Source organism: Rhinolophus sinicus, chromosome 7, assembly GCF_057876585.1.
Source record: "Rhinolophus sinicus isolate RSI-liver-muscle chromosome 7, RSI-T2T, whole genome shotgun sequence".
Classification (NCBI taxonomy): domain Eukaryota; kingdom Metazoa; phylum Chordata; class Mammalia; order Chiroptera; family Rhinolophidae; genus Rhinolophus; species Rhinolophus sinicus.
The window spans coordinates 54,828,747-54,856,681 of record NC_142507.1 but is presented as its reverse complement, the minus strand read 5'-3'; the positions used below and the strand labels follow the sequence as shown (position 1 = coordinate 54,856,681).

The 27,935-nt window shown below is 39.0% G+C and overlaps 1 protein-coding gene across 4 annotated transcripts in view; it reads left to right on the top strand.

Annotated features, from left to right (window-relative positions):
* ASH1L (ASH1 like histone lysine methyltransferase) overlaps positions 1–27,935 on the top strand; it is a 142,512-nt gene that overhangs the window by 41,403 nt on the left and 73,174 nt on the right. For all 4 annotated transcript variants that reach the window (XM_074318857.2, XM_074318858.2, XM_074318859.2 and 1 more), the window contains one exon: positions 10,027–10,547. In XM_074318857.2, coding sequence (XP_074174958.2) covers positions 10,128–10,547 — 420 coding nt within the window. In that variant the 5' untranslated portion in view covers positions 10,027–10,127. The remainder of the gene's footprint in view (positions 1–10,026; positions 10,548–27,935) is intronic.

Here is a 27,935-nt window from a genome sequence, read left to right as displayed (position 1 = left end):
CCCACCCTTGTCACAACGTAATCATTCATTAATGGGAAAGTTGACCTCGGTTTCCGTCTTGTTGCCATTGTAGGATTCCCTAGGGACAAAGATAAATGTCCCTATATATTCCTTGCAACCACAGTCCCACCCCACCTTTAAAAAAAAAAATTAAAATTATATATTTAATCCATGTTAATTTGGCTTCTTGGGAAGAGCTGAGTATAAGGTTTGATTAAATTACCACCTGACGGTCTATGGGTATAATTTTTTACTCAGGATTTAATTTTGGGAATGCTTTCTGTGTGTATCTTCCTCTTGTGGCTTACTGGTTGTAATTTGTGTCTGCTCTTTCACTTTCATATTCTAAGTTTCTAGAAGTAGTTTGTTCGTATCGTAGTTTTTCTTTGCTCCTGAGACATATTTTTTCCTCCCAGTTTAATATTTCTGAAATTAGGAAATAATAATTGATAATTACATTTAATATGATAGTTAATATGATAGAGGTTTTTAAAAATTTTTTTCCTGAAAATGTGGGCATTCATTCATAAAGCCTCTTAAAATCGGTGGCATCATGGAATTTAAAAAATATATACAATATATCAATATGAAAACAAATAATTTATTGGTGATTAGTACTTTGGAAGTTAGGAATTATTGGTGATTGTCACTGTCTTTTAAATGAAAGGTCTCTCTTTAGTGGAGTGAAAAAGTTTAGTTTGTCCTACTTTGTAAGTGTAGTTTATATATTGTATCAGTTATGTTGTATAAATTATTTAGGATTATAGTTCAAATTTTATTGGTGTCATCATGGAGGTAGTTAGCATTTTGTGATTTCAGTACTTAGGTAATGGCAGTGATTCAGGGGTTTCATGTAAAACCTCTTAAATCTGTTCGGACTGCTTACCTTTTTACTTTTGAGAACAGATTACATGGTTATACACATAGCACTTATTTTTTAAGTTGTGAAAACAGTATGCGATTATATAATATCTAAAGAAAAATAGCAATTCTTTATTTATTTGTCTGATGTCTTTTAGTCTTTGTCTTATATTCATGATTAAAAATATAGTAATGTGTATATTGTTTATTTAGTCATTAAGTATTGAGTATCTTTTACTTTTCAGGTAGTTTGCTAAGGATGTGGCCGTGAATAAAATTAGGCAGACAAGATTCTTATTCTCATGGAGCAAGTGGTCTAGTGGAAAATAAGGCTATAACTTACTAGTACTGTAAGTGTTAAGAGACAGTATAATGCGTGAGCGCTTGGCAGGAGGTCTCTGGTCTGGGGGCTTGGGAACTGTCCGCCTGATGAAGTGACCTTTAAGCTGAGGTAGAAAAGATGAGTAGAAGTCATCCGGGAAGGGGGTGGAAGAGAGAAGTAACGTATAAGTTCTTCTAGAAGAGGGCAGACAGGCATTTGATGACCTGACAAGTCCTTGGAACACGTGTGTCACACATACCTCAGCTTTTGCTGTTTTTTGGTTGTAATTTGCCCCTGCCTCTGAATGGTGAGGCTAGAGGTAGTAGGTAGGGGCAGACAACAACCACCAACACTGGTATGTGTGTGAAGTACTGTTCTAAGTGCTTTCAGATGTTAGTTCATTGAACCCTAACAACAGTTTCTATTTACAGACGAGAGAACTGAGGCACAGAGAGCCTTGCCCAAAACAAAATGAGCACAGCAGCACTGGGATCTGAGCTGTGCGTTCTGGGTCCCGCGTTTGTGTCCCTAACCACTGTACCACACTGCAGTGCCCATCTGAGCTGTGAGTTACGATTAGGACCAGGAACCTCCATGTCGGAAAGCCAGCACGAAAGAATTCCAAGGTTTGAAGCAGGGAAATGACATAGATTGTTAAATCATTTCTGGCTGCATCTTGGAGCAGGGACTAGAGGAGAGCAGGGGGTGTACAGAGACGTTAGGACGCGCCTGCTGTATTCTGGGCAGCGATGGTGTTTTGACAAGTCAGTGGCAGTGGAATTAAAGAGAACTGAATGTAATTGAAAATTACTTATGTGGTCTTCACAAGTTTGGATGTTAGATCGAAGATTGGGAGTGGAGGAGTGAGAGGAGCCAAGGATGAGGCCAGAGTTTGACTTGAGCCACTGGTGGTACTGTGATTACTTAGCTAATACGATATATTCTAAGAAATATGATCATCTGCGAGGATTTTAAAGAGCATTAAAGCTAGGACAAATTAAAATGCATATCGTGCTGTAAATTTTTAAATCTTACACAGTTATATCTGTTTTTCAATGTTGGAAAATAGAACAATGATTTCAGTCTCTATGTTTTAAAGACCACAAAGAAAAGCAAAAAATTATCACAGATGAGACAAGCTGATTTTACTTGTTTTAAGCTAAAAAATCTGCCAACATTGTTCTGTCCACAACGATCGTTTTAGATAAGTATACTTACTCAAAAAGAAAGTTATTTTTATATATTAAAGAAAGTTAATAAGATAATTACCTTTCTTACCTAGTTTTTTAAAAACCTTATAAAATTTACTTTGTATTTATATGTTGTCTTGCTGCCTCCCTTTGTATGTATCATGTTCATATTTCCAGCTGTCTGCTTGGTCTTCCCACGTAAATGTGTGACAGGCGTCTATAATGTAATGTATTGTACTCTTAATGTAATGTACTCTTTCTTCATCTCCCTTTCAGTCTCATCCTGGCAGACAAGTTCTAGAATGTCAACCACATGAAGGCAGGGTTTTTGTGATTTTTTTGCACAGCTGTATCCCTGGCTCCCGTTACAGAAAGGGTCTCAGTGGTACAGCTCACGCGTTGCTCACGTCTTGAGTTTCTTTACCTCCCTTTTTACTTCTTATTGACAAATTATGTCAGTCACACCTCTAAAATACCTCTCAATCAAGCCATTTTCTTTATTTCCAGTGCTGCCACCTTAATCTGTCAATCTTATGACTGGTATTCCAGAATTAATGTTTGCTGTCTTTCTAAGTATTCTTCCACAGCAAACAAGTTTTCTTAAAATGTAAATTGTGTCTTGTTACTCCCCTACTCAAAGCTGCGTTTTGGATTCCAGATCTTTAATAATATAGCCCAATAAGGCCCTTGGCAAGCTATTTTCATTTATCTTTCCATTTTCATTTTGTGCTGTTCCCCCTTTGGATTATCTACCGTTAATCTTGACAATCTGCGGGACTGTTTACACATACTGCTCGCTATTTTCAGATCATTTTTACCTCCACGTTTTGCCTAGCTATTTCCTACTCAGTCTGGGTCTTGCTTATTAAAGTTAAATATTCTTCTAAGATGTGTCCCCTGTCCCTCCAAGTTCCCTTTATATACTTTATATCGTAGTACCTTCACATTGATTATGTTATAATTACATATTTATGTGATTAGTCATTTGTCTGCCTATCTCTCTAAAAAAGTTCATGAGACCCAGGACCATATTTATATCACTTACAACTATCTACAATGTGTTGTCCCAGTTTTCAAAAATGTGTTTTGCGGCTCTTCAAATATTTATTGAATGAATGAAGGGATGGATTAAGAATGATAAATTCGTAAAGGAAATGATGGCATGGTTAGAGAGCTAGTTGGAGAGCCAGCGGAATATATCATAGCAGCCAAGTGAGCGTTCCAGAGAGCAAGTATGCCAAGTGTAGCAGGAGGGAGTAACAAGATCAGGATAGAACTGACCTTTGGGAGGCAGCATAACATAGAATTTAAGAGGAGCCAGACAGACATGGGCTCTACCTTTTATTGGCTGTTAGCCTGTTTTTCCATTTCTAAAAAGGGAATAATAATAGTAACTGCCTCGTGGTGGTTGTGAGGCTTAAATGAGGTAAATCTATATAAGCATTTAGCATAGACCGTTGCACATATCCAGAGCTCAGTACATTTTAGGTATTTTTTATTACTTTTAACTTATTAATGCTGGGCCCACTGAGGATTCATTGTCGCACGTAAAGAATATGAAGTTGATTGTATGTCGCCTTGCTAAAGAGGGTTCTGTCAAAGTGTGTCTGTCCCCGTCCCACCCCTGCGATCGGGTATCTACACAAAATGGTCTCCAAGCACAGTTGAGTTGTTTTCCAGTGGTTTGGTGTGTCCCGAACCAGGGCTCTGTATTAGCAGCGAACGTGTTCATTTCAGCCAGATCCACTGGATGTGAGATGCGTAGGAGAGGTTGGGTGGGCAGGGGTCTTCACTCTCTAGAGGAAATAGGGCTTGGAGGTGAAACGGGTCGGAGCAGCTCCTGTTTCAAGTCCGTATCTGTATTGCTCGCCAAATGTTCAGGTGCCGTTGCAGAACCTACAGAGTGGCATTCGTAAATCACTGTGAATGGTGATTTATTTTGTAAATGTATACATAGGCTCTCACATGTTCTTGTATTTGTGTTGATATAATGTGTATATTCTATTCTAAAAAGTTTGTTCACAGCTAACGTGATCTAGGCACAAGGGCTTCATGCTGTAGGTTTAGTGGTAGTTTCCCTGGAATTTGGACCAGACTGTTCCAGATTGTTTTAGTGATTTGAAAACACTCTATAAATCCCAAAGTTGTGAAATGAATGTTGAACTTACCTCTTTGAGTGAAGAGACTTTTGCAGTCTTTGTTCTGTGTGTCTCCTTGGAGCTGTGTTTTAAATTGAATGTGTCGTGGTAGGAAGCATAGTAAGTTGTGTAACAACATGGAATCCTTGCCCCAGGATGGAAAACCTAGATTTGTGTAGATATCTTTCCAAAAGCTGAAAGAATATCATTCACAAAGAACATGCTTTGAAAGTTCAGAACAGCTTTCTGGCAGCTGCTGTAGGGACTGCTTTTCAAACAGTTTACATTTAGCAGATAAAAAGCATTCTTTGTTGTGAAGTATCTTCAGAATTTGGATTTATCTTTACTAGAAACACTTAAATTTGGTATGTGGGGTTTGCCAATCATGATTTTCCAGCCCCCGCTGCCTAAATGGATTCACAAAATATGCCCTTAAGCGTACTGTTCTTTTTCCTCCTTGATCAAGTTAGGGGAACAATCTCTTTCTATTTGTATAGACATTTTTAGGGTGGTGGTCAGTGTTTTCAAATGAATTCCTTTGCAGCTTAGTGATATTCTGCTATTTTATAATACTGCGTGTCGCTTGAGTTCAGTTTTTTCCTTTTTTAAAATAAAGAGAATCACGCTTTCCCAAACACTTTTATGGAATATTTTGAAAGTAAGTACTGTTAAAAAATGCTTTGAGTTCTTTGGAAGCAGTAGTGAAATTCGACTTTACATTTATAAATATATATTAAGACTTCTGAAATTCTTTCATTATGAAAAGCACAAGTCGCAGTAAATTTTAAAATTGTATACTTGCACATAGTGGATATAAAAGCAATTGTTTTGTATACATTATTATTTATTTTTATTCCAGAAAGGATTTGTTTTAATAACTCATCCAAAAAATATATGGCCGGTCCATCAGTTCACCATTAGTAACAGGATGGGCATTAGAAATTAAGAAAGAAGGAAGAAGAGAGAGGAAAAAAAATCAGAAAAGGAACAAATTAAAGCCAATGAGGTGAAATCCACGTAAGGCGTGAAGTTACTTCAGGTATTTATTGAGCAGTGCCGGGTCCTGTCCAGGTGCTGGGCTTCTCCGTTCAGCTAAGCTGCCAAAAGTCCATTTCCTGGTGGACTTCACACTCCAGTGGAAAGATGTAGGCAGTAAATAAATAGGTTGCACACCATGTAATGAGAAGAGCAATGGAGAAAAATGAAAGAATACAGTGTGAGAAGAGGGTGGTGGGCTGGCTGTTCTAGTCTGTAAAGGGTTGTCAGGGAGCGCCTCTTCTGTAGGCTACGTTTGGGCAAAGACATGAAGGAAGTAAAAGAACAAACCATGCAAGTATCTGGGGAAAGGGTGTTTGTTCTAGGCAGACGGAATAATCACTGCAGGCCGTGAGGTAGGAGTGTTTTTGTTCTATTTGAGAAACAGAAGGAGGAGGCCTGCATCCCCCTCTTTTGGGAACTAAGAGGCGAGACTGGTAGGAGATGGAAGAGAGATAGAGGGGATTGTAGGGCAGATGAAATAGGGTCTTCAGACCATTGGAAGGACCTGGGCTTCTACTTGGGGTGAAGCAGGAAGCCATTGGACAGATACGGAGTAGAGGAGTGACGTGATCTGACACAGGCTTTACGAGGATTATCCCGCTGCTGAGCTCAGAAGACCAAAGAGCCCCAGGGCCGGAGAAGCAAGGAAGGTTAGGCTAGTCCAGTGGTCAAGCCCAGATACGTTATCGCGTGGATCTGATGGGTAGCTGTCAAATTAGTGGGAAGGGAAAAGTTTAAGAAAATTAGTGAGAAATAGGCTCTCACTGATTATGTGACACTATAATTACATTACTACATTCTGTATATATTTCAAAGGTAAAGAACACTTTGCTGACCGTACGGGTACGGGGGGATTAGAAATAGAAAGGAACCAAGGGTGATTAGAAATGTTGGGCCTAAGTATTTCTGGTTGAAGTTGCATTTATTGAGATGAGGAAGCCTGTGGGAAGAACAGATGGTGGGGGCGAAGATGAAATGATTTTAGGCACATTAGGCTTGAAAGTACCTAATTACTACACATCCAGTCAGTGTCGAGTAGGCATTTAGATGTGAGTCTGGAGTTCCGGGAAGAGGTCTCAGCTGCGCTGTCTGGAGAGAGAAATTTGTTAATCATCGTGTTGGATGGCATTTAAATCCAGAAGCTTAAATCTGGTCCTTTAGGAAGTAAGTGTCGATAGAACAGGGAAGAAGAGATGCCCTGGGGCACGCCCGGGTGTGGAGCGCGGGGAGGGAAAGAACTGGCAGAGGTTGGCTCACTAGTGGGTGAAGAATCCCGAGAAGGGTCCTGGAAGTCAAGTGAAGGAGGGAGCGGCCGTTCAGCTGGTCAGGTACTGGTGACAGGTCAGGAGCCGTGGCCGTGGTACCTGGCGGTGGAGGGGACATTGTAACCCTGGCCAGCAGTTTCTGTGCAGAGGTGGTGGTGAAAGTGTAAGTGACGTGTTCAAGAGGAAAAGAAAAGACGCGGCATTGGAGACGGGGAGTACAGACAACCCTTTCGAGGAGTTTTGTTGAAGAAGTGGATGCCTGGTGGGGGTGCGGGGTCAAGAGGAGTTGGGAGCTCATTGCATTGTGTGGAGGAAAGGGGAGAAGTGGGGGTGTGAGGGAGAAAGGACACGCGGTTCCCTGAGCAATGCCCCTGAGAAGCCGGCAGGCACAGGATGCAGCCTCCAGTGCAGGGCGTGGTGCTAGAGACAGGTGATACGTTCTGACAGAAAGGAGGGCAGGAGCGGTGGGAGCAGGACGGGCGAGTGGGGAGACGCGGCTGGGAGCTGGCAGTTTCCTTCTGAGCGTTCTGCTGCCGTCATCAGATTGGACGCCACGTCAGCGAGAGGGCGATGCTGTGGGATAGGTGTCCAGCGGTGTGGTTGAGGGACGGACATGTGACAGCACTGAGGGCCACCGGAGGTCAGTGGTCAGGAGCAGAAAGGGACATCAGTGAGCATAACAGTTTCTCTTCCCCCAACTTTGATGGTACAGGGATAGAAGGGTCATCAGTATGATTTGGAAGCTCTTACTAGTGCAGTTAAGATAGTTTGGGGATTTTACAGAAAACCCCTGTGGGAGTTACAGTCAGCATACAATAAGGAAAAGCTTGTGTATAGGTTTCAAATTTATAACACAAGATGAAGGCATGTAAAAAAAGAAAAGGAACATTTTCTACGTGCCAAACATTATGTTTGAAGCTACAGAGGCCTTAAAATTCACTCATTCATTCAAATATTTATTGGGTACTATTAATAAACTATGTGATGGTCATTGTTCCGGGGGCTGGGATGTAGTGGTGAACACGCCAGGAGAGGTCCCGACCCGCATGGAGCGTACATTTTAATTACAGTCTGCCTGGGGTGTAGCTGACAAATGGGGAGCAGGAATACAAATGACCCGAATCGTGACCCTCTATGGATAGTAGGTATTTAGGGGAGGGTCAGGTCAGTGCGAGCTTGAAGGCAGGTCTGAGAACAGAGGTCCACAATTCATCGTCCCAAAGTTTGTTGCTTTTAGAAAGATAACAGGATGCAGAATGGGTTCCTTTCACTGCAGTGTGTAGAGTACCACTCCTCAATCAAACACGGTAATGTTTCAGCATTGAAATACACAACTATCCACAGATATTGTGGCAATTAAGACAAAAATGGATCCAGGTCAGGTTTTGTCACTAATGAGTGATGAAAAGGCTTTTGGTTTTCAGACTTTGGATTTCAGGATTGTGAACCCATCACGGAGAAGATGGAACTTTGTACTCTTAGAGGGGAAGCAAGCACGTGGCACAGAAGCAGAAATGAACGCCATTTGTTAGGGACAGTCAAGAAAAGACTTGACTAAATCCCAGGGGATGTGCGTTAGGACGTAAGGGTGAGACCAGTCTGGATAGTCAGAGCCGGATCAGGAGAAGCCTGACTGCCATGGTGGAGCGTTGCTGTGTGAGGTGAGAGCGAGAATTGTCCGAGTGAACTGACTGGGAGAGCCTCTCTCAGCTGTGTGAGTGAATAGAGGGGAACAAACTCAGAGGTGGAGGGGGCTGGCCAGTACTTACTGAGAAACTGCTTAGAAAGCTGCTGCTACCACTGGTGATAATACCAACACTGAATTGTTGGTACCTTTTATTGAGCTTGCTATGTGCTAGCCCTTGGGCTATGCATTTTACTTACATTCCTCGTGAGAGTTACCAAACACTATAGCACGTGGTCTTTGTCCTTGAGAATCTTATAATCTTGTTGGAAAGAAAAGTCTTAAGGCTTATAATTTAAACTATAAAATATTCTACTTCATAAACGGAACTTTCTAAGGGTTAGGATGTTCGTTTTCCAGATACTAGTCCTGGCTCTTGTTCTAGATACAGGCTTGAAATAAAGACTGTCATCCTCAAGAATAGTGAGTTGTTTTCTTTTGGTTTTACATTTATTAGTCAGCCTTCTGATTATATAGTGATCTGGTTTCCTGAGGATCTTTATTCATCAGAAGGGGGTTGCCTTGTGTAGAGATTATTCAGTTTCTCAAGTAAGGGGTACCACCTGCTGTAAAATACTACATTACTGTGCAGGTTTAGAAGTATTTTATGGATTTGGGCAATTGAAGCGTGCCAGCTGACTACTGCTGTTAGGAAAACTTGTAAGAATAAATTTCTGGTTTTCGAAGTTTTTATAACAATTGTTATAAATCATTTGTGCAATTAGTTGTTTACCATTTGTCTTTCTCACTAGTGTATAAGACTTGTAAGGTTGGAAACTGGATCTGTTTGGTTGAGTGCTGTGTTTCCAGCCGAATGCCTAGCACATGATAGGTGCTCAGAAATATTTTTGAATTCAGAGTTGAATTGTACAACAGAAATAATTCCAGCCTAAGAGCCCTAATGTAAAAAAAAAAAAAAACCCCTGACAACCTCTTATAAAAAAAGTCTGGAGCAGTGAAACCAGCCCAAAACATGATTCTTCTTTTTTTTTTTTAATTTATTGGGGTGACAATTGTTAGTAAAATTGCATAGATTTCAGGTGTACAATTCTGTATTAATCATCTATAATCCCATTGTGTGTTCACCACCCAGAGTCAGTTCTTCCATCTCCATATATTTGAAAAACATGATTCTTTACCCTCAGTGAAACTGATTTTATTCAACTGAAAATGTAAAAAATACATTCCTTTAAAACCGAGGAATGCTAAAATATATGAATATAAAATTATTTTTATCTTAGGCTTGTGTTTGCAAAAGCTTTTTGGTTGAGTTCTAACAGTGGTTCTTAATCATTGATTTGTACCATACCACTGCCGCTTGTTTATGATAGCTGTAGAATAATAAACTTATTCTGAAAATTTAAATGTAATTATAACTAAATGAATTTGAATTCATTTTGAACTACATTTTGATTTAACTGATTTGAGGTTCTTCCTGACTTCCTTTCCCCCCTCCCCCACCCCCGTTGCTCTTGTAACCAGTTGTTGCCTCTATTCTGATACATGTTTGTTGTGGTCTATCCTGCAGAGAAAGAGATGCTGGTTGCACATTGTGGAGATCCCTGTTTTTTGTGGAACACAGTTCTGTAAAATACTCCTAGGATTCCTTGGCAATAACACACACTTGTGATGGACCCTAGAAATACTGCTATGTTAGGATTGGGCTCTGATTCCGAAGGATTTTCAAGAAAGAGTCCCTCTGCCATCGGTACTGGCATACTGGTCAGCAAGAGAGAAGTGGAGCTCGAGAGCAGCACGAAGGAGGACGAGGGCCCTCGCAAGTGGAGCCGGGACCGGAGCAGCGAGGCAGGCAAAGGTGACGGGCTGGCTGATGCACAGCAGCAGTTTTCAGTGAAAGAAACGAACTTTTCAGAGGGAAACTTAAAGTTGAAAATTGGCCTTCAGGCTAAGAGAACTAAAAAGCCTCCCAAGAACTTGGAGAACTATGTATGTCGACCTGCCATAAAAACGACTATCAAACACCCCAGGAGAGCACTTAAAAGTGGGAAGATGACGGAAGAAAAGAGTGAGCGCTGCCCTTCAAAGCGGGTAGGTGGCGTCCCGCGGCGCGTGGTCGCGGGCAGTGTCTGGGTTCCTCGAGTAATTCTTCTCTAGCCTACACGCCTGTTCCGGGAAGTGGGACTTGCATCCTTGTGTGTTGTTTCCCAATAGTCTGTTTCGAAGCCTGCTGTGGGCTTCGAGGCTTTCCAGAGATGGGAGCGCTAGTCACCCACATGTATTTGTGTTTGTAAAATGACGCACATACTCCCAAGGGGGCGTGTTCAGATCCCTGCTCCTAATGGCTTAGTGCAAAGAAGGCTGGATTGGTAGTTAGGAAGCCTGGCTTGAGTCTTGCCTTCCTGTTTACTAGTGTGACTCTAGACAAAAGAACAGAGAAGAAACTGAGGCTCAGAGATGGGAAATGATTGTAATGCCGCCTACTTTTTGAATGGTTGGCAAGATCCAGTGCACTAACACATGTTGAAAGCTTTTGTTAAATGAATTGTCATGCAAGGATTAATTCCTGTTGCTCCTCATAGGCAAGTTAACATATTAAAAATTGTCCCCTCTTTCCCACCAGCTATCCAAATATAATAACTGATTTTTCTTAACTCGTTACTCTGTCTAATAAGATATTAAGTTTGTTTTGGACTATATGTTGATCACAAGTTTTAGTCACTCTATACAATACCTAGTTTCAGGCTGAGCAGATTTAAATTGTATGTGTACATAAATAAAACAATGGTTTAGGCAGAAAGTTTTGGTGGAACATTTTCGCTGGAATTTGGGAATATTCCTGACTATGAAATAACTTGATTTTTACTGTTAATTCCTTAACATAAAACTCGTATGCTGTCTGCATGATACCAGAAACTGTAATGATGCAGGCTCTTTGTTCTCCAAATTGCTATGGCACCCAGAAATGTTTAGTAGTTGCCGTTCTGCACAAGATAAAAGACATATTGTAGCTTGGGAAGTTTTATTGATAAAATCAACTGTGAATGAGTTGGATGATAAGTCAGGGAAAAATGGGTACTGTACCAATGAATTTGTGAAAAAATTAGCTGGATGCTTCTTAGCTAAATTGGTTACTCTACCCTGAGCCTTACTTTCCTGACCTCTGAAATGAAGCCATTACCTGTTTCTGCTGACCTCAAGTATTGTCATAAGGTTGAAAAAGATTTTTATTTGGATCTTTTTATTTGAAACAGCGTTACAGTTTATTTGCACAGCTAACTTGTAAAGGGAGCTAGGATGAATAATTGCCTTTAGTAATCTTTCCATGGTGTTTTTAAAATATTCAGTACTGAGGATGAGGTTTTGTACTGAAAAGGTTTCACCCACAATGCGTACTTACTCTCAATGTATAAGTTGTTTATATCCCACATATCTTGTTTGTAGTGGAATCCAGTCTGTGGTTTCTGAGGGAAAGTATTTGTATACTTAACAAAACTGCTGGTGATGGGTGGTTTTTTATTTTTCCAACAGTTACTTTAAGCATAGGCTGTTGGTTATCACCATCCTCTGAATTAGTTCAAACATAATGTAAAGAGCAGGGCCTATGGAGGCAGAACCAAATTCAATTGCTAGCTTAATAACTGCACAGGCAATTTGGTTGATCTTTCTGGGCCATGTTTTTCTCGTTTATAACATGGGACTTAATCCCAATCTTAAATGGTTATATAAATAATTAAATTTATGTGTAGTATCTGGCATGTGATAGGTTCATATGAATGTTAGGGTTAGGGTTTAGGGTGTAGGGTTAGGTTTTCAGGTATCCCTCTCATCCTCAACTTGCTCTCTGAATTCAGAAACTGGTTAAGATAGCAAGGGATATACTTTGGGCATGGGAAACGTATAAAAAAATTTAATGTATAAGAGTGTGGTTATTGGACCAGCAAATATTTGATTAGGTAATACCCTCCTATGATTGGGAATTTAAAAACTACAAAAGGAAACAATGAAACATTTTACCGCCATCACCTTTCTCCCCCCTCTGAGTAAATCCATTTTGGAATTCCCTTTTAGGCAATTGTGCGAGAACCCCTTATTAATTTACGATAATTCATTAAGCAGAGGACCCCTTATTAACTTATGATAATTAATTAAGCAGAACAACCATTACTCAACCAAAATGAAGAAAACTATTCTGTATATGAATATGTCATCAGGTTTACATTTACTCGGAAAATAACGCCACATTAAGAACAAATTGCTTGGAACCAAAATTGGTGCAAAGAAACTTCCAGTAAAGGAACTCCAACATCAGTGTCTGTATCTCCCACAAATATATACAAGCAAATGCATGCCCCCCATTTAAAAATAATAAACAGTAGCACACTATGCACACTGCCCTGCATCGTGCTTTTGTCTACTTAAATAGTGTGTTCTGGAGATTTCTCCATACACAGACTGAGAGATACGGCTTCAGCTCTTTAAAATACAGGTTACAAGTATTTTTTTCCGGTTGGTCATTTGTCTTTAGATCTTGCTTATTTTATTTTGCCACACGGAAGTCTTTAGTTTTTTACCTAATTCAATTAATCTTTTCTTTTATGGCTACTAGAGTTCGACATATCATTATAAAGACTTTCTTCACTCTAAGTTTATAAAAGATCTTATGTTTTTTTGTAGGATTTTTTTTGTTTCATTTTTAGCATATAAATCTTTGATCCGTTTTGAGTTTATCATATGTAATGTGAGTTGTGAATCCAACTTTATCTTTTTCCAAATGGCTACAGGTTGTCCCAGGACTTTTATTAGTAAGTCCTCTTTACTCCTTGGAGTTTAGACACCGCCTTTACCGTACACTGACTTTCCCTATGTACTAGGGTCTAGTCTGATTTCTCATTTTATGTCATTGGTGTCTCTATTTATTTGAGAGCATGATAGTTTTAATTATGTCTTATATCTGGTAGGGCTAATCCTTTTGCATTACTCATTTCAGAGTGCTCTTTGCATTCTTGCTTATTAATTTATAAACTTAATATGATTTCAGTAAAAACAGAATTTTTTTCTAGAACTTGACCAGTTGATTATGCTTTATATTTTGTGCATTTTTATCTGTGGCTGAACTTGGAAGCTAGTTGGGGAATGATTGAGAAGCTCTGAATTTGCTTTGTCAGGAATTAGGGTGTGTTACTAACCCCTTTCCTGGTCCCCACTTTCCCTCTAGGCTGTGGCTTGATGCATTTCCCCTCTGGACGACTGTGCCTACTTACGGCAGCCTCCTTTTTCCTTTTCTTCTGGTATCCTTGGAGATTTTTCTTAGTTTCTGTGAGGTCAGCAGGCCAATAAACATTACATTTTGTGCTGTATTGAGTTATTTTGTTGTAATAGAAGAATCTTCACGGTATTTAGCCTACCATATGGCTAGAGTGGAAATCACACCTGATTATTTTATAAGAAATATGTTCATTATTAATTTTACAGCAGATTTTCCTGTCTCATTTTTGTTTTTCTATTGTGGAAAGAAATTTTTTTTTAATTTCCTGTAAAATTCAGGGTATCATGCAAATTCATGCAGTACCTGTGTCATTTCATAAGTTGTCAGAACAGTATATTCATTTTTCTGGAGCAGTGTTTTCGAAAGTGAAAGTAGAGATGGAAGTCATAATATTTACTTAAATTTATCACACATTAGCTTATAAGGAGAAGAGGCAATAGTACATTTCTTTCGGGCATTTAAACAAAATCCCAGTTTGGAATTGTTAAACATAGCTAGTAATATGTGATCTTAGTTTACTTAGGATACTAAGCCAGGGGAAAAAAAAGTGCTTTTGTGACAAATGAAAAATACCCAAATGAAAAATAACCAAAATATCACCTGATACAGGAAGTAGCAGGGGATTAAAAACAAACTTGTGTGAGCAGGAAAGGTTTGGGGTGCTTTGGGTCTCCAGTACACTGATTACAGGTTAGGTCAGATGGCACGGAAGCTTGGTACTGTGTTGACTACCACTTTGTCAGTGAATAGTTTATTTAGCCTAGTTGAGTGGATTTCATATGCACAATGAATTGGAAACAAAATTTACAGCCCTAATTATAATTTTTCCTCCAAAAGATAGTTTTCTGTTCAGAAAAGAAATTCCTCTGCCAACTTAATGTATTGTTTAAGAAACATTTCAGTGGAGATGGAATTTTAAATTTCAGTGTTTTTTTTGTTTTGTTTTGATGGAGAGTTATTAAAATCCACATGAATCCGAGTTTTCTAATTAAGGCCTGTTGAGCTTGAGATTTTATTAAGTTATACAACTGATTGATGAATGTGGTTTCTTTAGTAAGAAACCGCACAGATAATAGTAGTGTCGCAGTTCTTCCTCAGTGTCCGCGGAGCTCAGCTCGTTTGCCTCGCGATTTTTCAGTTGCCGCATGCAAATCCCAACTGTTTTGAAATGAAATGTTGGGGAAAACATAGGTTTGGGCTTTTCATCCCTTGGCATTTCTGCTAAATAGCAATAGTATGTTTGGTTTTCTACATACATTCCTTCCTTTAAATTGTGCCCTATGTTGGATTTGCCCAGTTTTAGATAAGATGTATGTATTTTTTATTGAGATATGATTCACCTACCACAAAATTTGTTCTTTTAAAGTATACTGTTCAGTGGTTTCTAGTATATTATTAGCTACATGCAAAGTTTTACAACCATCAGCGCTATCTAATTTCATTACCCTAAATATGTATTTTTATTGTGTCGATTACACTGTAGATAACTGATCAGAGAACTGATACTTTACTTTGTACTTTTCACTGAGGGAGATGAAGTTTTGTATTATTTAATTTTCAATATAATCTCTAGTCAAAACTCACAGTTTTCTTTGATTGATTTATTCCTCCAAAAAATATGTGCCTGCCTATGCTGTATAGTAAACAAGTAATTAGGATGTAATGTAACTTTCATAATGGACACAGTGTTTATGGACTCACAGAATGGTTGGGACAAAGTGGTGAGCAGGAGTTATATGCAAGGGAGGCTTTCCCGAGGAGCCCTTGTTTAAACCTGGGTGTTGACGTCTTTGTTAGAATTGCTACAAAGAGAAGGGCTTGGGGGCAGAGTAAATAAAGGGCAAAGGCATACTTAGCATGTCTCCCAGAGGCTTGTCTGCTGTGCTGTGAAACAAGAATTGCCATCCGTTAGTGTAGTTGAGTCCTGAGAAGATAAACAGGACAGAGGACAAGCAGGGCACTTACATAATCAACTTACGTGTTGCACTCAGAAAACTTAGGGAGCCTTCGCGGCTGCGTTTTCTGTCTGCGTTTACTTCTTAACAGATCTTGGGTTGAAGTTTCTTCTCTGACTTACAAAATGGGTTGTTTTAATTTTTAAATCACGTAGTGTTGCATTTAATATAAAATTTAAAAATAAAAATTGCATGACTATACTCATTCTTCTTAGGATTTTTTCTTTGTTTTTAAAGTTTTGTGGTCCTACTTTATCTTAGTATTCCTCTTAGAGGAAACATTCTGAAGTTAAAATTGCTTTTTTGTCAAGTTTTTCTAGTTGAGAAATTCGGGGTTTTTTTGTTGTTGTGTTTTTTGTAGTTGTAGTCAGTAGGAGCCCTGTGGTTTATGATTGTATCGTTAAGCCTCACCAAGGATTAGTGCCTGGATTTTATTTTACAAATCTGTTGATGGTCTTCGTGCAGGAGTGAAAAGTCACGTAGGAATAATATTGGGGCCGATGGGTCGAGCTTCTCAAGGACACAACTACAACAGCAGGTGGCATTAGAGATCAGGTTTAAGGATGAGTTGCAAGGATTTAGCTGTTAAAGTGGGGAGGGAAGTGAGGTGTATTGGGGGTTCAGGGCACAGGTGGCAAAGCTCAGCATGACCCTTGAGTGTCATTGGTCTGTTTAAAGATTATCTGTCGGTGTGTGTATTTTTCTTAAACCAACTACTTTGAAATCTAGGAATTAAGGATACTCTTCCAAGAGGAAAAGGAAACTTTTGCTGTATGTCTAATATCCCCTCTCCCCTCCTAACTAAAAGGGGGAAAAATAGGAGGGTGTCATCCAGGATGTTTCATAACCGTTGCCTTCTTGTTCTGAGTATCGCTTTGCAGCAACAAGTGCCTGATGGCAGGTGTTAAGAAAGGTACATGCAATTGGATCAAGACCGACCAGAGAAGGGGATGGTAGTTTGCATGTTAACTCTGGCTTCTTTGAAACCTTGTCTTTCTAAAAGCTGGATTCATGGTGTCCTTAAGGCTTCAGTTTCTCCAAAATCTATTCTCTAAATTGAGAGAAAACAGATTAACAAAAGAAGATAATATCAACAAAGGTGTTAGAAATGATAAGTGTGATTAAAGTGAAATGATTATGGTATCCAGAATTCACTCTTTAAACAAAATAGGTTCTGAACTATTACATGTGGTCTTTTTCTACTCTTTATTTTTTAACAGCCAAGTCGTGATCTATTGTTTTACCTACATTTTTGGAAAACATCTCAAAGTCAAGTATACAAGCTTGCAGTATAAAGTTCTGCTACTATATTAGGAAGTCAGAGTTTAGGAGGTGTGCACAAGCATTTTGACAGAAATGCACAGATGGTAGATGCAGACACTAGAATATTTTAGCTATTTTTAGCCAGGTTAACATAGAATTCTAACATCTGAGAATATATGGGAAAGCAGAAAGATGAACCTAACAATTGCGGGATGCAGTAGTAACTTTCACAGTAAAAGCCGTGAAACAAGGTGGAATCTACTTCTGAACCCCACCTTTTCAGTTGTTGGCAAAATGACTGAGTGTCATTATTCTGTAGCTCCTTGTCTAGTCCTTGGCTGCACGGGTGGGGGCTACAGACTGTTAAAGAAATATCAGGCAGATCCTGGAAATTACAAACCAGAGGCAAGGGGAGCTTGGTAACTTTTCTTTTTAAGCCATTTGTTTGTTATTTATGACCATTAGGAATTAGCAAAGAAGTGGAAATTCTCCTAAGCATCTCTGGTGACATTTTTTCCTTCTGTCTGTTTAAACCTCAAGAAGTAAATTATCTAAGATAAAAATGAAAAATTAGAAAAATAAAGTTAAGGTTATTAAGTTCCTGAACAAAAAGAAAACAGTTTCAGAATGTGATAGAGAAAGGAAGGAGGAGGAGGGAGTGGAAAGACTCCGGTCACGTATCGCTTGGTTCTGTGACGTGTTGCCTGAACCCTCCCAGGCAGCGTTATGCTAACTTTTGTGCTTCCATTGCGTGTTTTTCTGTTTGTAACCTATATCACGCACTGAAATTAATTTGTCTTTTATTAGTGAATGAATGCTCTTTGAGTGTCAGGATGAGCTTTCTAGTTTTTGCATTTCGTCAACACTGAACATGCTTTAAAATAGTCCAGTGCGATTACGGACTGTGGGTTACGCATACACGAATCCACCACCACCACCAAAACCAACCCTGAAAATACAGGTTACGGATCAGAGGATTTGTTTCCCTGGCCCTAAATGGTGCTTTTGCATATACTTGCATAATGGAGCTGCATATATGTTTTCTCTCCTTTACTAAAAGTGTATATTCAAACTTTCAGGTCAATTTAAAACAGTCTGTAGTTTGCTACTTTTAAGACGTGAGTGTTACTACTGCTTGTAATGCTACCACCTGGAGCAGTTTCGTGCATTTCCTGCTAAAGGACAGCTTAGGTGACTACCCTCATCTTATGCTATAGGTCACACAGAACCTTTTTTGTCACAGCACGGCGGTAAACTAGGTTGTATATCGTGTCTCCATTTAAAAACAGCCCTAACCCTAACACGTTCTTAGTTTAAAAAAACATTTTCAGATGTCAAACACCTTTTGAAAAGATTTACACATCTTAACGACTCATCCACCAAATGGTACCAGTATTATAGCCCAAGTGAAACTTTTGTCGTTGTTACTATCAGCGTTATGTTTATACCAGTGCCTTTGGAGAACGTGTGTGTGTTCGGGCTCTTTAGCGCTAACCAGAGAATTTGAGACGCTAAATGGTCACGTTTTCTCGTCTTACCTGTACCTTGAGGGTTGAGTGCCATCTATGAGTGTCGCCTTTTTTATACCGACTTACGACAAGGTCCAGAGTACACACCCGCATTATCCCGCGGCCACTTTTCCACTCCCACGCTTTTGTTGACAGGCCATTCAAGCAGGGAGATCTGATGGTGGTTACTAGGTGTCCCCAGGTCCTGCTTCAAATGGGTTCTGTTGTCTTACCTCATGTACTGTTTGTTTACTCTGGACGCTGCTTCAGCTCCAGTTATTTTGTAGCAGAGAAGAAGAGAACAGCTGGCGCAGAGCCCAGCTTCTCTGTGGCAGCAGCTATTATGCAAATTCTCCTGGAATCCTTCACATTTCAGTAAAGGCTGCTTTTCTCCCTTTACGTACACAAAACAGACAGCTAAGGGGGCAGCCATGATCTGTCCTAAGCCTTGGAGACAAAACGAGGTGCCCTGCCACTCTTTTCCCCAAATCACACCCATTAGGGAGGCAGATGCTCCCATACATGGAGGGGAAAGCAGCTCCCTGCTAGTGCGGCATCTGCTATAAATACACCAGGAAGATTAAAACTGCCATCGTCAGTTTCGTCTCAATTCTTGCTTTCATTTTGCAGTAGAAGCTTCTCTGATCAGCCCTGCGTTTGGCTGCTTGAGCAGTTAGTTCACTTTCTCTTAGTGTGGGGTATTAGGGGTAGCTGCTTCAGGGTGCTGTGGTTTGTTTTAATGGCGCACGTAATGAGGGATGGTGAGTGGGGCTTGCTAATGGAAAAAGTCATTATTGAACCAAATTGAGAGAAGGCATAGCTTCCTTAGTCCCAGAACGTGAAGCCTAAATATTATCCCATTGACTCGCTAATTCACATGCAGCTTTTTATGGTTGTCTGTTCCTATCTTTTGTTTTAAAGACTGTAAATCACTCCAGAGACGATCTCATACAGACTGCTCCGTACGTGCACATTGCTAGTTAATTCTGAGGCACAGCTGCATGGGAGTGAGTGAAGACTTTGGGGGGAATATCAGAATGAAAGGCCCTTGATGATGAGATAACGAAGCCCAGAGCCTTTGTGAGCCTTCATCAATAGGGAGAAAAGGTTGAAAACTTGTTGAAAGAGAAGTTGTTTCCTGTCTGACCTCACTTTGTGAGTCAGAATTACAGGGTACATAGTTCTAAATTGTACCTCTTTCCCAATTAGTCAGACAGGGATTTGGGGGGAAAAATCCTGAGAGAAAGATTATAGATTAAGTTAGATATGTGCATGGTGGTGGTTTGTCAATTCAGGAATAAAATAGGTAATAAAGAAGCGCCTGAAGACTTCTTTCCTCTCCCGTTGACGCCTGGGACAGGTTGGCATGGTGTGATTGTTCCTTAAATTCTGTTAAACAGCAAGACGAGCTCTTTGCTGGTGGAAGTTCGTATCACATAATAGTTTCTATGTTGTTATTGCTATTCTTTTACCATAATGTTCTCTGAAGGAATTAAACTTCCTGTAGTAATAGGTTTTGGTTGACTCTTGATCATAATGGGGCAGCATAGTATAAAGTGAACCAGCATAGCTGGAGTTGGGGCTTTCATCTGGAGTGTAGAGTTCAAGTGCAGTGCTCACGGACTTTGTCAGTGAAGAAAAGCCCTTGGAGGTCTGCTTTGGAAAGAAAAGAATTGGTGGTTTCTTTATTAAAGTGCTCAACTTAATCATCTATATGTTAAGTTTTCTTTAATATTTTTGTTTAGAGACCCCCCCTTCCCCATCCTCAGATGTTTTGGTTCTCTTTTGATTACATGCTACCAACTGAAACTATGTACCTTCCTTGAAGATGTTTTCTGAATATCTTGAGGCGCAAACTTAAGGTTCTTGCTTTACTTACATTTCTAATTTCTAATGTAGTTTTGTGAGTAACATGTTTCATACATTTCATTTGGGAAAATTTTGTCCATAAACCTTTTTCTTTACATTTTTAGTGTTTGTCCTAGAGTTTACAATATACATTTACAAATAATATTAAGTCCACTTTCAGATAACACTGTATTGCTTCACGGGTACTTTATAATAACAAAATAATTCACATTCCTTCCTCCCTTGGCCCTTGTATCATTGCCATCATTCAACTCATATATAAGGATATATAAATATAAAGCCATACATTAGCAAACACATTGTTGCTATTATTATTTTAAACAAATTGTTAGATCCATTAAGAATAAGAAAGAGAAAAGTTTTTATTTTACCTTCACTTTTTCGTCCTCCAGACAAGTGCTCCTCCTTTCTTTATGTAGATCTAGGAATAAACTATCAAGGTTTAAGATCTATATGAAGACAGCTTTCCAAACATTACTGAGTCTTGAAAAAATGGAAAAGCTTAAGATGTTTTTGAATGAGAAAACCTCATTGTAAATGTCAATTCTCTCAAAACTTATTTGCAAGTTTTTTTATTGGAGTAAAATATAGATAACATCACATATTTTGAATCATTTTTACATGTCCAGTTGTATGGGCGTTAAGTACATTCATGTTGTTTTGAAACCATTGTCCCCATTTATCTCCAGAGCTTTTAACCGGTGACTCCCTGTTACCCCCTTCCTGCAACCCCTGGCAACCGCCATTCTGCTTTCTGTCTGTGAATTTGTCTGCTCTAGGCACCTCATATAAGTGGAATCATGTGGCATCTGCCTTTCTGTGACTGGCTTATTTCATTTCGCATAGTGTCCTTGAGGTTCATCCATGTTGTAACGTGTCAGAATGTCCTTCCTTTTTAAGGCCGAGTGATATTCCATCGCATGTGTGGACCACAGTGTGTTTATCATTCATCTGTCGATGGAGTTGCTCCCACCGTTTGGCTGTTGGGAATCATGCTGCTGTGAACATCATTGTACAAAATCCTTTCAAGTCCCATTTGTCTGGGACGTTTGTAAATATAACAATCAAAGTAACATTTGCTGGCACTAGATAAGTTGCTTGTAAAGTTTAAATGAAAAATAAGCAAAAGTTGCCCAGACATTTCTGCAAAGAACAATAGCGCGGGAATCAGACTTATTATTAGATAATAAAGCAAAGTTAAAATCATTCAGACCTGTGAAGGCGGTGCATGGATAGACAGAAAATCAATGGCCCAGAATGGAGCCTGTAGCAATAGACCCACGTTTGTACGAGGATTTAGTACACAAGAAGGGTAGCATTTCCCATCAGAGGGCGACTGATGAAATGATTCAGTAAATTCCACTAAACTGGGTCGCTGTCTGGGCGATATTAGACATACGCATACACACATGTATTCAACTTCAGGAGTGTGTGGCTTTTTATCTTTTCACTGCTCTGTTTCCTTCGAGAATAAAAAGATGCCGTTGTTTTCCACATTTTAAAACTACTTCGATTGCACTTTAGCTCCTCGCTCTGACCCCCATTTCTGTTTTCCTACTGTTCGTACGTGGTTTCCGATTTCTCTGTGCCCATTCTCTTTTAAACCCATTCCAATCAGATTTTTGCTTTTGCACTTTATAGAAACTGCTGGGGCAGTGATCGCCCCCTCCCCCAATGCTAAGTCCAACAGACAAATCTGTGTTCTCGTTTCTCTTTGATCTGTCGGTGGCCACTCTTGGAAGCGTTCTTCACTTCAGTTTCGAGGCACCACAGCGCTTTCACTCTGTGTCTTTTTTCCCCCTTGTTACCTTCTGGCTCGTCGGTCTTTGCTGGCCGTCTTCATCTCCCTGATCTTTGAATGTTGCGGTGCCTCAGTCAGTCTTCCGTCCTCTACTCATCTCTACTCACCCTCCCCTGGTTGTCCCAGCCAGTCTCAAGGCTCTAATACCTGTGTGCTGTTGACGTCCAGATGTGACTCTTCCTGCTCAGACTTCTCTGTTCGGATGTTTAGAAGTCGTTTCAGTCTGACCATGTCCTGAACTGAACGCCTGATCGTCATGTTTAAGCCTCCTCCCACCAGGCTTTATCTTCCCATCACTCCCACTGTTGTGCGTCGTCCAGCCACTATCATCTCTTGTCAAGATAACGCCTGCAGCTGCCCCCAGGAGTCCATGCTCTTAACCTGAGTCCCTACAGCTTTATGAGGAGAGCAGCTAGAGGGAGGGACGCCTCGAAGACGTAGGTGAAATCATGTCATGCTTCTGCTTAGAACCTTTAGTGCTTCCCCATTTCATTTAGAGGCAAAGCTCCGGCCTGTGGACTGGCCTGAAGGCCCTTCGTGGGCGAGCCGGCTGGTCACATGCGTGTTCCTCTCCATGGTTGCTCCAGGCCTGTGGTCTCCTGCGGGCCTGCTCACCTTCTCGCTTCACCTTTGCTCGATGTTTCCGCGGCACTGAGGCCCAGTCCCCTAACTCAATTTCACAGACGCTCCTAGAACTCGCAGTTGCTTTCTGTTTTTCCCATAGCAGTTACCACCGTCTAACAAATAATATTTTAAAATTGTACTGTTTTTCTCTCTTGTCTTTCTCTCCCACTAAAATGTGTGCTTTGTGAGAGCAGGCATTTTTGTCTGTGTTGTCTTTGCTGTATCTCTCGCAATCAGTAGTCACCCAATATTTACTGAATGAAGAATTAGGTCACATACCTTTTCTGCATAAAACCTTCCAGTGGCTTCCCCCCTCTCTTGGACTGAAATGAGTCTGTCCCCTTACCCCTGCCCGACTGCTCTTCCCTTGATTACTCCAGCAAACCTGGATTCCTTGAATCCACCAGACCAGCTCCTGCCGCAGAGCCTTTGCTCTTGCTGTTTCCTCTTCGGTATCGTTCTTCTCCTGGGTAACTACAAGCGTGCCTCCCTCACCTCCTGTGGGTTTCTCCGGAAATGTAATCTCAATCAAGACTTTCTTGACAGCCTGCTTTAATGCTGGTGGTCCCTTCCAACCCTAGTCTGTTTCTTTTCTCCTCCTATGCTCTGATTTTCTGCATGGTTCGTTTCACCATCTGATGTACTGAGTGTTTTACTTTTATTGGCGCTACCCCTCTCGTGTATTAGAATGAACTCGACATGGTGAACGGGATGTTTTTCCTCACTGCTGTTATTCTTAGCCCTTAAATAGTAGTTACTTAATAACTATTTGCTGAAAAAATGAATTCCTGATGAAGCAAGAATTTTAGATTATAAAGTAAATAAAATCAGTAGTGTTCTTGAATACCATCAATTTATAGAGTTAGAAATATAACAGAAAAGAATTTATTCACAAAAGTAACAGCAGTATTTATGTAATATTTAGAAGTAAACTTGATAGCAAGTGTTTAGGATCTATATGAATAAAATCATCCAGTAACACCAAAAGGCTTGACTCAGTAAATAAATTTACTTTGTTATTGTGGAGCTAATATTAATGTTGAGATAGCTTTTTTCTACATTAATACACAAAGTTAAAGCCATTTGGAGTTTTTAAACCTTCAAATGGATCTCAAGGTCACCTGGAAGTATACATATGCAGAGATTACCAGAGAGCCTTGTGAAATGTTCTGAAATTACTGGTAATGGTTGCACAGCTCCGTGAATATACTGAAAATTACTGAACTTGTGCTTTAAAAGGGTGACTTTTATGATATGTGAATTGTGTCTCAATAATGTTATTAATAAAATAAGGAATTTCTATAGGAATACAAAAAGGAAAACATTAGTCTTTTTCAAGTATTAAAAAATATAAAGTTAATATATTGTATTAGTGACTTAGGAATAAACATAAATATGCAGGAAGCAAAATGGAGAGCTTAGAGAAAGACCCAGATAGGAATAGGAATACATGATGAAAGTATTTGAAATCAGTGAACATGCTATGTTACGAGTAATGGAAAAACTCTTAGAACAATGGACAAATCTTTTGAGGTAAAGGCTACTTCCCTACACAACAGATTATATTTTAAAAACTCAACACAGATAGATAAAGTTTAATAAAAAAGAAACTGTGAAAGCATCCATTGAAAATGTGAAGGTTGTCATGTTTGGGAGGACGTGGTCTTTCCAAAGATGATACGAAAACAGAACTAGAAAGCTAGAGACTGTTTTATATAATACAGTGTTTAAGAGCTTTGGCTATGAAGTCAGACCAGGTTTAAATCATACCTCAGTCTCTTACTGGTTAAGTGACCTCGGGCTGGTAATCTAATATCTAAACTGTTTTAAAAGCTATTTAGTGAGGATAATTATAGTAAGTGCATCATATGGTTGTTGTAAGGAGTAAGTGGCAGATTACGTGAGGTACTTGGTACAGTTTTTCATATGTATTCGAATGCGTAACGTACTTTAACTTCTTTTTAAGAAAAATAATTAGAAGTGGAAAGACAACGGATAAATTAGGGGAAATAGGTGCAACATGAGAGAAACAAAGAACTATTATTCCTAAAATATTAAGGGTTCTTCTAAATCAGAAATGATACACTTCACGATTTGGAAAAATAATTATGAATTGAGACCTTGAGCAGCAATTTCACTGCTGCGGAAATACACATGACCAGTAAAATCATGTGACAAGACATTCAAAAGAATAGGTAATAAAATGTAAACAGAAATGCAGAAAAAGCCTGTCTGTAGGTTGTAAAATATTAAATACTGACAATTGGAATAAAAAGTCTTTCCTTCACACCTAAAACATTAAACTCAGATGGCTTAATAGGAAAACATTGTAAGCCATACAAGAACACAGACCAACAGTAGGGAAAGAATCAGTAGATCAATAGATCGACATAGACTTTATAACCGGAGAACTAGGAATATTGAAACCATCTGAAAGACTTTGAAGTGAGGAAACAATATCCATTTATAAAAGGTTTTCAGGACAATAACAAGTGGATTGAAAAATGAACTAAATAGTAGTTAATCCTAGAAATAATGACATTTGACATGAAAACTCAGTGAGTTTATTAGAACAGTAAATGAGTCACTTTCTGGAGCTTGCTGTAATCAAATTACCCACTTCCAAGGTTTGGGAACATCCAGAGTAACAGGAATGCTGTTAGTGTAATGTTTAATTTCAAAATGGTCAGGGTCAGGGTTGTTAGATGTTATTATTTCTGCCGCAAGAATCATTGCTGAACTGTAGAATATCACAAGTCATAAAGTATTATCTTGGGTTACAGAAATGTAGTGTTTATACAGTCTGGATTTTTATCATCAGCTTTTTTTTGTTACAGTGTTTTGGCACTTTGCTTTCCACCATGTAACTATTGTATTAATATATACCCTTTAACCTTCAGGCAGTTCCACCTTTAGACATTGATCTGAAGGAAATAATTGGACAAGTAGGCAGAGATTTATATAATTTGATGTTCATCATTATATTACTTATAAAAATAACCAGAATTATTTAAAAAGCAGCCAGTAGGTGGCTGACTTTACGAATTATGGACTACTATGAAACGATTGAATTAATCATCAAACTCGATTTATTTACATAGAAAGGTGTCTTCCTTGTATTAAGTAGGCTAACAAAACAGCAAGCTTTTTTGGCCCTGTTTTTATAAAAGAATGTACATGTGTATATTTCTGGGTACATGACGAAATATCTGAACTGTAAAAATATTTATACATGGATGATAGTAGTCATACTTTGTCTCTTTTTAATGAGCATACTTTATATTTGGAATAAAACTATTTTCATGTTGAAAAAAATTATATGCCTAATGGGATATTTTGATAGTTCTTTTTCATTGGCTAATATATAACATACTCTCTTAAAAATGATACCTCTTATTGCTAGTTGTCATTTTAAAGGGTTCTTAGAAATGCAATAGAATAATATTACTGGTGTGAAATATAGTTTTCAATAGCTTATAATATTATCTTATTCACTCAGTTTATCTAATGTCAGGATTTAGAAGAAAAGATCTTTGAAACCCAAACGAAATTATCTGTGTATGTCTCCCTCCAACCCCCTTTTTATCATCGATCATTTACTGTGGGATACTTACTGTGTTTTAGCCTGATATTAATTAATCTGAGATACTTATTTCTGACAAAGGTGAAAAACCAGATTTGAGTACAAATTCTTCATCAGGTTAAGGGAGTTGGGTACTTTTCTCTTAGACAGAATTTTTAAATTAACTTACTAGTGAAGTGTAACATACATATAAATTTTAAGTAAAACCGCTCAGTGAATTTTCAGAAACTCTGCCACCCCATGTAACCAGCATCCAGTGTAAGAAGTAGAACGTTACCAGCACCCAGCAGGGCTCCGTGAGCTGCTTTCCTCTTGCTGCCCCACACCTGACTTTTAACATCATAATCCGTTATGCTGGTGGGTCTTGCGCTCCATGTAGAGGGAGTCGGGAGTGGACGCTTTTGTTGTGGCTCCTTCACTCAGTCTTGTCGGTGAGCTGTGTCCATGTTATCACGTAGTCATAGTTTGGACCAACAGATTTTTAAAGGTGTCACAAACAATATTGAGGGACTTGAAAGTGTCATGATTTTCAGACATAAATATATTTAATACTTAAAATAATAAAGCCTTTTAATTTTTAATTTTTAAAAATAACTGTAAAAGTACAGAATGGGAGTATTGTTTCTTTAATAGAATGGGAAGAAAATGTAAGGGTTTCTTTAATTACAAGCTTAATATGTATCAGAGACTGTCAGAAAAGCCAGTTTATTCTTGGGCAGAATTGTCGAGTCCAGTCCAAAAGAAGAGATAGTTCCCTTAATTCTGAGTTGAGCAAATATTGATTGTATTGTTCTATTTTAGTTGCTATGTCTAAAGAGGAATATTGACAGACAGAAACATGTACTTCAGGAAATGACCAGAAAGAAGTGGAACTGCTTGGGGCAGAAGGTTCAATATGTTGGTTGAGTTCAAATGTGTGAAAAGCTGTTGAGAAGAAGAGGAATTAGACTTATTCTATCTGATTCGAGAATGTGAGACTCAGATCAGTAAATGAAAATTGTGGAAAGGTAGATTGTACTTCACTCCAGGGAAAAACTTTTTCTTACCCGTATTTCTCTATGGTACATTTCAAATTAAGAAGTAGAGTGACTAGTACGCTAGTGAAGACGCTAGCGATGTGCACCCATTACCAGGGTTATCTTGTACATTCCTGACCTAACACTAGGAAACAGTCCTTTGTACAACGTGCCCTGGTGCATTTTAACACGAATGCTGTTTAGGGAGACCAGAGTCTTCGAGTGTTAGAGGTGTTCGTTGCTACTGGGTTTTCGTTGTTTTTAGATATTTCATTGAACAGAGGTAGGGGTGTATGTGTGTGACAGAGAGAGAAAGAGAGGCACTTCTTGTATTTATAATTTTAATGTGAAATTACTGGGTTTTTACTTGTTTGATTTTATATTGTATCTCCTTTTTTCTTCCAAAATTTTGGTTCCTATTAACACTCACTAGTAACTTACTTGATCTATGTATCTATCAATCATCTAGGTTTAAAATAAATGAACCAATGTTACCGCTAGTATCTTGCTCACTGGATGCAGTTTAAGATATCTTTATTGTCAGTCTTTTTGTCTTTAGAATGTATAGTGTGATCACTGTTTTAAAGTAAT